Genomic DNA, 12,563 nt, shown 5'->3' with positions numbered 1-12,563 from the left:
TTGTATTTCCACCACTGGCTGGGAGACCCTCTCACCTCTTGCTACCACTTAGGCCCTGTACAATGGGGGCAGTCCTCTTGGGGTGGAGGGTGCCAGAAGTCTAGTCCAGTCAGGATCTTTTCCCCTGCACCCTGGTGACCACAGTGATCAGAGTCTGCCCTCCAGGCCTGTGAGGATGGAGGAGACCGTGAGCCAGTGTGAAGGGCAGTGCCAGACCCTAGCCCAGCTGCTCCTCCTCATCACATCTCTCTCCCAGGCTCCTCCACCCTCACCTGAGACCCTCACCTGGTGACTCCGTGTGGCCCACAGGCCTCACTTCCATGGGCAATCTCAAAACATTTGCCCTCTTGTGAGCTATCACGTACGTAGACCCAGACTTTCCTGGAGATGGAGGTCCATCTTGAAGTTCCGGGAAGGTTAAGCAACCAACTCAAAGCTCCCCCACCCCGGAAAACTAGCAGGGTCAAGCGGCGGGACGTTGCCGACGGCGGGGAAGTCTGTGGGTTCCCGCAAAGGAGCGGGCCCTAAAGGAAACCTGGGGGACCGCCCGTCCCATGCCGGCCGGGGCCAAGCCGAGGACAGCTGGGCGCGGCGGGCCGTGCGCCGGCAGGGGGCGCCCCGCGGCCACAGCCCGCTCGGGCTGCGAGGAGCCGGCGCCGGGCGGGACTAGCTAGTGGTCCAGCGCCACGGCTGGCGGGGAGCGGGGCGGAGATCTGGCAGCCGGGCGGGGGGCGGAGCGGGGCGGGGAGGAGGCCCGTTCCACGTTCCCGTCCTTCTCGGGTTATTACCGCCCTTGAGTTTACGGCGAGACGGCGCCATGCGGAAGGCGGGGTTCTTGCCTGCCAGCTGCGCCCGGGCGTGGAGCTCTGTGCGGATGGCCAGCTCCGGGATGGCGCGCCGGGACCCGCTCGCCAATAAGGTGGCTCTAGTCACTGCCTCCACCGACGGGTGAGTGCCGGGGCGGAGTCTCTGAGGCCCCCGCTATCTGGAAACAGGTACTAACCCCTTGACCTTTGCTTCCGGGCCGAGCCCTCAGACCTCACTGCCAGGCAGTCTGACTGCGGAAGAAAGGAACCACGTGGTCGGCCTGCAGCGCCTCGGAATCGGCTTGCCTTGGCCCCACTTGCTGCCAGTCTCCTGTCACTGCTGCCCCTGGCTCAACTGCGCCACTTCAGTCTCCCAGGGCTCTGGGCTGCCCGAGTCAAGCGGCCCCAGCTAGTCTGGGAAGACCAAACACCAAGAAATCCAAGACAGTCCAGATTTCAAAAACCCTATCCCACGGCCTCCATCGACTGTGGAAATGTTCCAGACACCCCATTGGGCGCCCCTTACCTGACGGGACACAAAACCCACGTGTCCAGGTTTTTGTTTAGCTCAGTACATATTGCCCTTGCCCGACCTGTTTCTCACCCACCGCTCTTGTCTGTTTCTCATCCCCACAGGACTTTGCTAGATGCCTGCACTACACAGATCTAAAGTACAAATGTATGCGAAATGCTAATGACTCACACCTGCCAAGTGTGGAACCCTTACTCCCAGGGGCATAATGTAAAAAAATGACATTTTTTACTAGAGACCCACCCTTTCACATGCACCCACACAATTTAACAATTTTGAGAAGATGTAGACCAGTAAGGGAGGTATCTGGGGACAGGGGCTCTTTCAAGTGAGACCCTCCAATCATGCAAGGGGCTGTTGCCACCCCTCTGGCTCATTTCTCTCCCCTCAGTCCCTACAGCGTGTGGGGCCTGTCACTGTGGGGATGCCTGTGAAAGGGAATTTCCTGAGAACCTAGCCTGAAGACCAAAACCCTAGGAAAAGTAAGTAAATGAGTGCTAAAAACACGCTAAGCTCGTCCATCTGTATGGTAATGGCTCTTTTACACACAAAGCAGACAGGAGGTCCTAACGAGGGAGAGCGGGAATTCAGGCCTGGGCATTCTGACGCCGGAGCCCATCTCTAAACCGTTCCCCCCGTACTGGCATTGACGGGCCTCTCTCTCTGCCGCAGGATCGGATTCGCCATCGCGCGGCGCCTGGCCCGGGACGGGGCCCACGTGGTCATCAGCAGCCGGAAGCAGCAGAACGTGGACCGGGCAGTGGCCGCGCTGCAGGGGGAGGGGCTGAGCGTGGCGGGCACCGTGTGCCACGTGGGGAAGGCCGAGGACCGGAAGCGGCTGGTGGCCACGGTGAGCAACAAGGGCATGAGCACAGAGCCAGGAGGTGGCGGAAGGCAGTCAGCCTGAGCCTCCTTCCCTGCTTTCCTAGACAACACTGATGTGATGCGAGCCAGCACTGTTAACTAAAACATAACCGGACGTTCTGCAGACCAATCCACCAACACATTTTTATTGTGTGCCTTTCTATGATATCTCTGAGAATCACCCCATCCCAGTCAGAGAATCAAAAACCACTCTAATGCTTCAACCCTGCATCATCCCTTGGGTCACCCAGGACAACAGCTGGCCCTGGTTCTCCAGTAGTTTCCAATCTAATTGGGCAGATGAGAAAGGTAAATACAATTGCAAAATAGATGTCTCCACCCACAGGCTAATAATCAATCCCCGGTTCTTTAGCTTGTAGAGTCAAGTCCCTGGGAACCTCTTTCGGGAGGCAGCCCACCATGTTTCAGCCACCTACTGTGTGTCGTTCACTTTGTCCAGAGCCTTCACTGGTTATCTCTAAACCTGACAACAATCCAAGCAAGGCAAGGACTATTTTCCCAGTTTCAGAACATTCAGAACATTCTGCTCTGAAAGCTGGAGCAACATCCTGAGGTCCCACAGCCAGTTAGAAAGAGCTGTGAGTCAATCCAGACCTGCCAAGCTGACTACAGACCGGCAGGCATTTCTCCATTAGCATTGGGTCAGGCCTTTCATGCCCACTTGGATGTTAGTCTCAAAGAAAGTGTCAAAGCCAGTGTAGAGTTGGTACTTGGCACCAGCCTTCCAGCGACACAAGAAAATGTGAATATCTGGCAAAGGAGGCTGCTCTTCCCTCAGGCTCGGGACACACACTTTATTCCCTGGAGTAGGAGGGAGACTCTACCCTAAATGGAAAGTATAACAGACTGGAAGGCTGGCAGGAATAATTTCATAATCATAGAAGAGGGGTCCCTTAAACAATGGTAAATGGTGGTTTGATAGAAAAAAGTCATTCCATTTTTAGGGAACCATTTGGCAGATGCCCAACTGTGTACTGGAGAAAGCCAAATGTATGTCCAAGAAAGTCACCTTGGGGCACCTGGGTGGCTCAGCCGGTTAAGTGCCCAACTCCTGATTTCAGCTCAGGTCATGATCTTGGGGTCCCGAGATCGAGGGCTCTGCGCTGAGCGTGGAACCTGCTTAAGATTCTCTCTCTCCCTCTCCCTCTGCCCCTCCCCACCTCCTCTAAAATAAATAAATAAATATTAAAGAAAGAAAGTCACCTTGTCTGGCATAGGCTGCTGGACAGAGCCTGAGATTGGGACCTTGATCCTGAGGGTGAAGAGAGCCATCTGGGATCCAGGGCCAATTGCTGAGTAGCCATATGAAATATGCCTAGCAACTTAATGTCAAAATCCTGCCAGGGAAACAACCTCTCACCCCTACCAGGTCCACTTACCCTGAGATACAGCCCTGGCTCAGAGGTGGGACTTGAGGTAGACCTCCAGGAGGGAGTGAGACTGGGCAGATGGAGGAGGGACAGGGTTCCACATGACCCTGCAAAATGAGCAGCCAGCCAAGGAGGGACCGAAGGGGAGAGCGGAGCACTGTGAATTCACAGCAGAGAGCACAGATTCGGGATTGCCGCTGGAAAATGGCCTGGTGGGAAGAGTAAGGGACAGGGGCTCCGTAGCCTCCCAAAGAAGTTTAGATGTTCTTGGAGGAAATAAGGCACGTGAGGTTTTGAGCAAGATGAAAGTGAATATATTTGAAAAAGATAATCTGGCACCGGTAAGAGGATATATTAGAGTAGAAAAGACTCTGAGCCAAGGATGTTAGCAAGGAAGTTGTATCTGTCATTCAGGTCTAGAGCAACGGCAGTGGGACCAGAATGGATACACCCAGGAGACATTGAGTGGGAACCCAGCAAGATTTTTTTCTTCCTCACCCAGTGTCAAGAAATGGGAAATAGGAGGGATGAGTCAAAAACAATTCTCAGGGGCGCCTGGGTGGCTCAGTCGTTAAGCGTCTGCCTTCGGCTCAGGTCATGATCCTGGAGTCTTAGGATCAAGTCCCACATCGGGCTCCTTGCTCAGCAGGGAGCCTGCTTCTCCCTCTGCCTCTCCCCCTACTTGCGTGCTCTCTTTCTCTCTCTCTCATGCTCTCTCTCTCAAATAAATAAAATCTTTAAAAACACACACACAGGGACACCTGGGTGGCTCAATCGGTTAAGTGTCTGCCTTTGGCTCAGGTCATGATCCTGGAGTCCTGGGATCGAGTCCCGCATCAGGGTCCCTGCTCAGTGGGGAGTCTGCTTCTCCCTCTGCCTGCCGCTCCCCCTGCTTGTGCGCACTCTCTCTCTCCCTATGACAAATAAATAAATACAATCTTAAAACACACACACACACAACCCTCAAGTAATCTGTATGGCCAGTGTCAGGATGGAGAATGACTGGAGAGGGTACTTATTAGCTATCAGCGATGGGCTCTGCCTGTTGTCAGCTGTTACCCTACAATGGGGAAAGGTGCTCCTTAAGAAGGGTTACTATCCGGGGCGCCTGGCTGGCTCAGTCAGTTAAGCGGCCGACTCTTGATTTCCGCTTAGGTCATGGCCTCAGGGTCATGAGAATGAGCCCCAAGTGGGGCCCTGAGCTGAGTGGGGAGTCTGCTTAAGATTCTCTCTCTCCCTTTGCGCTCCCCCCCCCCCCCCCCCCCCCGCCGAAGCACATGCACTTGCTCTCTCTCTCAAAAAATAAGTAAATAAAAAGAATGGTTACTATCCACTGGCTTCCTAATCTGTTCTGCAAAGCTTCTCAAAGGCGTAGGGGAGCAGAATCCAGATCAGCCGCTTCTCCACTTGACTATACTTTTTCTAAAAAATATACCTATCAGAAAACAGAGCACCCAACTCCTAACCTCTTTAGTGTAGTGAGCACACAATTTAGGGCAGGCTTAGGAGACACCTGGGTGGTCATAGTGCCTTTCTCATGAATCTTCTATGGTTCTCTGTTCAGTCAAAACCTAGACTTCCCCCTCTGAGCTGCTAGGCTCCCTGCCCCCCAACCACACACCTGCAGAGCACAGCACCCATCCCTTTCTTTTTTTTTTTTTCCAAAGACTTTATTTATTTGACAGAGAGAGACAGCGAGAGAGGGAACACAAGCAGGGGGAGCTGGAGAGGGAGAAGCAGGCTCCCTGCTGAGCAGGGAGCCCAATGTGGGTCTTGATCCCAGGATGCTGGGATTGTGACCTGAGCTGAAGGCAGATGTTTAATGACTGAGCCACCCAGGTGCCCCGCACCCATCCGTTTCTAGCTTATTGTGCACTTCGCTCATCACAAGTCCATAGGCGAGACTTACACGGAGCCAAGGCAGGTGACTGGGGCTTTGTGCCAAGACACCAAAACTTAGCACCAGACAGTATCGATACCGGTTTTAAAAGCTTATGTGATTTTAAATTTTGTTAAATTTACATGTTGACAGTCCAAGCCATTCCTTCAGCAGTGTGGAAGCAACTGAGCTTAGCACCTAGTTAGCAAGAATAATTAGTTAAAACGGGAGCTAGCAGATGGCACACATTGTTAATAACACCCCTCTGTGCGCCAAATCATGAAGCACAAAGTTGATCGAGGGCCCGTTTAGTGCTGCTTGCCCAAAGCATCAGAATTGCCTGCTCTGGGCAAATGCAGAGTCTGGTTTCAGAGTCACGTACTGTTGGCAGATTCCGTTTGGCCACTCATTACGCTGGCACATGCCTTCGCCGTCTACTTTCAATTTATTAGCAAGGTGCGATGTTGCCTTTCTTGGCTTCCCCAGTTTAAATCTCGGTTTCTGCCTTGAATCTTCCATGCCTCCAAGCCACAAAAGGGGGAGGGGAGAGAAAATGACATCATAACTGAGTGGGAAACTGCTTTAAGCCCAGGCTGGTGTCTTCCCTACCATGGCTCCTGGGTAACCAGTTTCACAGTGACCCCAACTCACTTTCAGAGGACTCTGAAGGATTAGCTCTGCGGTAGAAGGGAGACCGGTCTCAGATCTGCCACCACTAACTAACTAGCTTTGTGCCCTGAGCAGATTACTTTGCCTCTCCCAAAGACCCAGTGAGCAGGCTTCCTCCTGTTCCTTAGCCAGCCCTCATATGTCATTACTGAGAAATCCACGGAACTTAGTTTCGTCCCCTGTGCCGTGAGGACATTGGGCTGGGTGATCTAAAGGCCCCTCCCAGTGGTGACATTCTGTTGGTCTAAAATAGTTTCTCGAGGTGCCTGGGTGGCTTAGTCAGTTAAGCGTCTGCCTTCGCTCAGGTCATGATCTCAGGGTCCTGGAATCGAGCCTTGTGATGGGCTCCCTGCTCCTCGGGGAGTCTGCTTCTCCCTTGCCCTCTGCCCCTCCCCCCCCCACTCATGCTTGGGTTCATGTGCACTCTCACTCTCCCTCAAATAAATAAATAAAATCTTTACCAAAATATAAGTATAAATAAATAAAATAAAACAGTTTCTCCATTCAGGTATGTGGACAGATTGAGTTTGAGATCATGCTAACTCAGTCAAGGAGAACTGGAAAGTAAGCACTTGGACAAACGGGGCTGGAACTCAGTGATGACTATTCAGTGAAAGGGTCTGGAAATGGATTTTGAGGTGGGACCTGAAGCCATGAGAATAGAGGAGCTCCCCAAAAGGGAAAGTGTAAAGAGTAAAAGGTCAGCAACAGCCCTGGGGGGTGCGGGCAGGAAGAAAAGCCTGCAAAAGAAACTAGACCCAAGATGTTTAGCAGCAGAACTTAGGGTAGCTGGGGAGAGAGATGTTTCAAGAAAAAGAGATGTCATTTTGACATCATTTTGTTCCTAAGAAGGAATTCTTTATCCACATTGATAAATGCACCTCCCCTACTGACCTGCAGTCCTAATTCAGACCTTACTCCTCTCTCTAGGCCGTGAACCTTCACGGGGGCATTGACATCCTGGTCTCCAATGCTGCCGTCAGCCCTTTCTTTGGAAACCTAATGGATGTCACCGAGGAGGTGTGGGACAAGGTGAGAGGGAATTAAAGGAGAAGGGGACAGGCCTCAGAAAACAGCCAGAACAAACTCAGGCTGCTTTTAGAAAACGTTTGTCAAGTGCCATGGAAATGTGAGGAATCCTTGTGATCTGCACACACCTGGAGTGCACCTGGTAAAGGGCAGGTGGGGGGTGGCTTCCTCTTTCCTTGCCCCCCTTTCATTTCTGCTTCTCCCCAGTTTGGCTCTTCCATTTCCTCCTGGCTAGCCTTCTTCTGCTTCACTCTCCAGCTTTCTCCCCCCCAACATACACATCCAGGCTCTTCTTCGGGTGTATTTCCAGCAGAGACATGGCAGCCATCTGCTAATAGCTAATACGCTTAAGGCTACACAACCTCCATCCCCTTTTCAGCAGCCAAAAAAGAACGATTTCGCATTAGCTGGAAAACTTTAATAGCTGCTAGTTAAGCAAAATGACCTAAGTTACCGCTTTATAACTTACAACCTTTGAAAAGACCCGCGCTCTTTTCTTCTTAACTGCAATGTCAAGGAAATCTGAGATCCAGATGTCTAAATTCAAGTGTGGAATGTTGGGTTTTATGTGAGCATGCATAATTACATTTATGATATATTTCACACACCTACAGCTTTTAATTATGAAGGCTTAATTAAAATATTTGTCTTTGTTTACTAAGGTTAATATTCCCACATGATTTGGAAATGCTAAATTTTTTATGATCTCCCCTGGTTTGGCTTTTCACTCTGATGTCATCAATAACTTCTCAGCACTGAAGTTTAAGGATACTAAAATATTATAGTTTGTTTATCAGTGTTTCACAGACATAAAGACCAAAGTGCCAAATGTGCCTAAATGAGTCAGTTCCTGATTGATATTCTTTAAAGTAGAGAAACATCTTTCATGAGCAGTCTGAATAAAGACCACATGAAAATCAGTTTTAAACCAAGTGATTTTTCTTTTTAATTTGCATTTTTTAAAATGTCACAGTACATCAAATATAAATTCAATGGCTGATCCTTGATTAAACTCTGGATTTTTTAAAATAAGGACATGTGGGGAGACAATTGGGGAAATTTTGTTAGGGACAGCCTATTAGGTAAAATCATTATTACCGATGTTAAATTTCTTGGTGTGATAATGGATGGAGGTGTGTAAGAATGTCCTTATACTTTGGAAAAAATGCTAAAGTTCTACTGATAGAACATTGTGATGACTATTCAGGAAAAAAACTATACAGATACATAGGACACATGGGGCAACATGTGAACAATTGGTGAATCCAGGTAAACGATATCTGGATATTCATCGTACTTCTATTGCAACTTTTCTGTAAGATTAAAAATTTCAAAATAATAAGTCAGCATGGGGGGGCACGGAAGGGGAATATCCCCGCAGTGCCTAGAACAATGTAAAAGAGGGTCATGCATTTGTTTTAAATGACGGATGTGGGGTTTTGACTGGAGACTATGTCCCAGCTCCCCCCAAAGTGCCCCTTCATGATCCCACTTTCCAATAAATGGCCAGCCAGACAGTCCATCCTGGAGTGCCAAAAGCATCTGACTCCTTAAGCTCAGAAGCCAGAGAAATGTTGGAACCAGCTCAGTGCCCGAGGTCAGGCCACGTTTTCCCAGAGCAACATGGCCCATTCTGGGGTGGGTCCAGTAGACCAGCCCAATTCCAAGTTCTCCCTAGTTGGAAGAAACACAGAAAATCCAGCTCAAATCCAAAGCGGCCCTGCTAATATAGGCCAAATCATGATCAGCTGGTTAGGAAACAAGAGGGACCAGGTTCCTTTCTTTCTCACCCGAGCCTAATATGTCATTCTCTAGCTGCAAAAGCTGGTGAAAGGGGCTTCTCCCTGGGCCTCGGCTTCTGCACTTGTCAGGTCCAGGTAAACCATCTCTGAGATCTGCACCAGGGCCCAACAAATGTCCCAGGAACCCCGCTGTGAGTCCTCATCGCCCTGCCTTCTCCAGCCCGTCCCTCATGCTCTTTCTCCTTCTCTCTCGGTTTCAGATTCTGGACATTAACGTGAAGGCCACAGCCCTCATGACAAAAGCAGTGGTGCCAGAGATGGAGAAACGAGGGTACAGACAGACAGTGAGAGAGAGCCTGGGTGCGGTGGACCTCATGTGGGCTGAGGGCCAGGGTTCCCTCTGGGAAGAGGGTCACTCTCTTCTTTTTCCAGGGGCGGCTCAGTGGTGATTGTGGCCTCCATAGGAGCCTACCATCCGTTTCCTGTAAGAGCCCCCTTCTTTGCTACTTCCATTCCACCCCCCATCCTGCATTTTTCCACTCGTCCCCAGCCACCCTAAGAAGTGTGTGTCCCCTTTTGGAATCACACCACCAAGCCCCTTCCCACAAAATAGATGCCTTGCCTCCACAAACCCTAACCTAGGGGTGGTTCACCCACAAGACAGTTTTCTAGCTGGGACCCTCCCTTAGAGGAGATGCCCTATTATTCGACCGCCCTTTATGCCTTACGATAAGAACCAAGAATGAACTGGAAGCAAAGACACTAACCCACTGTCTCCTTTTTCCAGGGCCTGGGCCCCTACAATGTTAGTAAAACCGCCCTGCTGGGCCTCACCAAGAACCTGGCCAGAGAGCTGGACCAAAGGAACATTAGGGTGAACTGCCTGGCACCGGGACTCATTAAGACTAGCTTCAGCCAAGTGGTGAGAACCGCGGGGACCCCAAAGGGGCATCTTCCTAGATGGCGAAGCCCAGTATCTTCCGCCCCCCTCCCTGGGCTTTTCGACATTCCCCCCCATACCAGCCGCCTGTCCACATCAGACCCCACAAGCACCTTTCTTGAGGTGTGCTGTGGAGACAGGAATTCAGACTCTGCTCACACGGTTCCATATCCTTAAGGGGATGAGAACTGGGGAGACCCAGCAACAACCTCACTAGCACCTGCAAAGAATGAAACAGAAGAGGGCTGTAGGGAGCGACTGGGAACCGAGGAAGACTAGGAAGTGGAAGGGGCTTCTCTCTAGCCTTCCTCTCAGTTGACATGAGGGCAGCACTTTCTCCCCTCTCTGACCCTCTGTCTCCGCTTCTGCCACATAAAGAGATGTCCATTTTTCCTGCAGTTGTGGATGGACAAGGCAAGAGAGGAGAGCATAAAAGAAACCATGCAGATAAGAAGGTAAGGCTGTCACAGGGGAAGGTTAGGAAGGACAAGGACGAAAGGTCTGGTCCGTCACACAGCCCATGGCTCACTGTCTTTTGGTCCCACAGACAACATGAGCATGCTCTGTCCTCCCGCGAACACACACTTCACGAGTCCATGCACACTACATCGCTAGAGTGGCATGTGCAAGCAGTCCACTTCCGTTGCAAAAACCAAACACAGAGGCTCCGGGTTTCAGCAGAGCACTGCCCTGGGAGAAGCCCTGACTCCTCTCTCCACCTGGCTGTGGCCTCCACCTCTGGGGATCCCTAGCACCCGGGGACCAAGACCAAAACCAAAACCATGAATAAAATGCCATGTTTCCGAAGCTCAGATTGATGATCCTACAATCCAAATAAAAGGAATGAAGAGCTTCACTAAGTCCCAAAACTCCCCTTGCTAAGAAAACTCACTCATCTCTTCCCCACAGGGCTAGCCAGACCTTTCAGGCCACTTTGTCTGGCTCCTTTTCCTCTAACTTCCCTGCCTCTCTCCAGCTTTTGGTTTCTCCGTCTTGTCCCCTCAAGGACATATTCCAGCGATGCCTACTCTTTACTGGTCCAGACATTCCAGACCCCCTCAGGTGCACCCCCAAGCTGTTTGATGTCAGGCATGAGCTGCACACCTAGTTACAGCTCACTCACAAGTCAGGGTATTGTCATCCTGGAGCCCCGGTGAATGTCTCCACCTATGCTTCTTGGTCTTGAATGTGCATTAGAATCAGCTGGGCACTTGTGAAACTGCAGATGCTCAGGCTCTACTCCCAAAGATTCTTTTTCAATTGGTCCAGTGTAGGACCTAGGCATCTTTTTTTGGTGGGGTGGAGGGAGAGGGGGGAGTAGGGGGGAGTGGGGAGAGGATGGAGATGATTACAGTGTGCAGCTAGGATGGAGAACCACACTACTCCAGGTCTTCTAGGTTTGAGGTGCCCACTCTACCCACCTCTAGAGCATTCTATGGCAGTTAAGGTTACACCGTTCCCTAACTATGCAATCACTGATACAAACACCGAGAATTAGCACATTCTCCCAAAATGAACCTGACTTTAAGGGACAAAAATAGATTCCTGAAAAAGTTGTCTGTGAGTTGAAGCTATACAAATGCAACCATTTAAAACAAACCGTTTACTGTCTCACAGACTTCCTGACACTTGAACAGTATACACACGTGTGAAACAAATAAAATCGCTGCTCACCAGTTTATCTGTATGACTTTGGATTTTGCTGTCCTGAGTTGTCTAAAAAACAGAATGTCTCTGTATTATTTGAATATAATGTGTGGTGGGTTTTGCAGGATGTAGTATTTATTATCACAGCTTATCTTCATGCTAACTCTGTTTGATTGACAGGAAGCTTGTACGCTGGTCTTAATAAATCACCTGATATTTTTTGATTAAGCAAATTCATTCCCTGTGGGCCAGGTCAGGGGGTCTGACTGATTTTTTACTCCCTTCCGTGTTGCCCCTCTTCCCCAGGATAGGCAAGCCAGATGACTGTGCAGGCATCGTGTCTTTCCTGTGCTCTGAAGACGCCAGCTACATCACTGGGGAGACAGTGGTAGTGGGTGGAGGGACCCCATCCCGCCTCTGAGGACCGGGAGAGACCTCACCGGGGCAGAGATTGGGCTCCAATTCCTGCACTCATCGACTAGCCTTTCCCACCTCTGCCTATTATACTGTTCACCTTACACCCCACCCCACCCCCCAAATCAGTTCTGTCTTGTGAAAAGATCCAGCCTTCCCTGTGGTCAAGGTATGGTCTTATGATTTCCGCTGTTGCTGGAGCCTCCGATAAAGACTTGCCCTGAGAGCAAAGGGCAGGCCTGCTGAGAAAGCTGAGTCTACCTTGGCAAAAACCAACTAATATTTTTCCCCCCTGGACATGGAGGAATTTGAGGGAGATGGGACTGAAGGAACTCGGGTGAAAGAGCAGGGCAGAAAATCAACAACTTGCAAAGAGAGATGCAAATAAAATGCAGATGATCATGTTGCTTTGAATTGGTGTGTTCATTTTTCATTGTGGGGTACATAGGTGTGGTAGCCAAGCAGCGATTCTTTGTCGACTACATCTCTGCATCCCCCTAATCCTCCTCCCTGTCTCCAGGACCTAAGCTTGTTGCTCAGGGGTGGATGTGTCTGCAGAACTGCCAGCTGGGAGGAGGTGGCACGGGAACTCCCGGGTGTTACTCTGGGCCTCACACTCGTGGGGTTGGTGCCAAGGACGCTGCAGGGAT

The 12,563-nt window shown here is 50.6% G+C and overlaps 1 protein-coding gene across 1 annotated transcript; it reads left to right on the top strand.

Annotated features, from left to right (window-relative positions):
* Positions 1–753: 753 nt before the first annotated feature.
* Positions 754–12,327, top strand: LOC118003079 (dehydrogenase/reductase SDR family member 4). The gene is made up of 8 exons (XM_034993835.1): positions 754–948; positions 2,011–2,188; positions 7,072–7,173; positions 9,173–9,243; positions 9,345–9,396; positions 9,700–9,834; positions 10,252–10,307; positions 11,806–12,327. Exons 1-8 carry the CDS (start codon positions 818–820, stop codon positions 11,918–11,920), a joined length of 840 nt encoding a protein of 279 aa, XP_034849726.1. The 5' UTR covers positions 754–817; the 3' UTR covers positions 11,921–12,327.
* The last annotated feature ends 236 nt before the right edge of the window (positions 12,328–12,563 follow it).

The sequence above is a fragment of the Mirounga leonina genome, unplaced genomic scaffold, assembly GCF_011800145.1.
Source record: "Mirounga leonina isolate KUSES-001 unplaced genomic scaffold, KU_Mleo_1.0 Mir_91, whole genome shotgun sequence".
In the NCBI taxonomy this organism is placed as follows: domain Eukaryota; kingdom Metazoa; phylum Chordata; class Mammalia; order Carnivora; family Phocidae; genus Mirounga; species Mirounga leonina.
Note: the sequence above shows the minus strand (reverse complement) of the source record. Positions and strands in the feature narration are given on the sequence as shown.

Coding starts and splice junctions, on each gene's coding strand:
- LOC118003079 (XM_034993835.1), top strand. CDS start 818: ATGCGGAAGGCGGGGTTCTTGCCTGCCAGCTGCGCCCGGGCGTGGAGC. Junction 7,174..9,172: donor CCGAGGAGGTGTGGGACAAG/GTGAGAGGGAAT, acceptor TCTCGGTTTCAG/ATTCTGGACATTAACGTGAA. Junction 9,244..9,344: donor CCAGAGATGGAGAAACGAGG/GTACAGACAGAC, acceptor TTCTTTTTCCAG/GGGCGGCTCAGTGGTGATTG.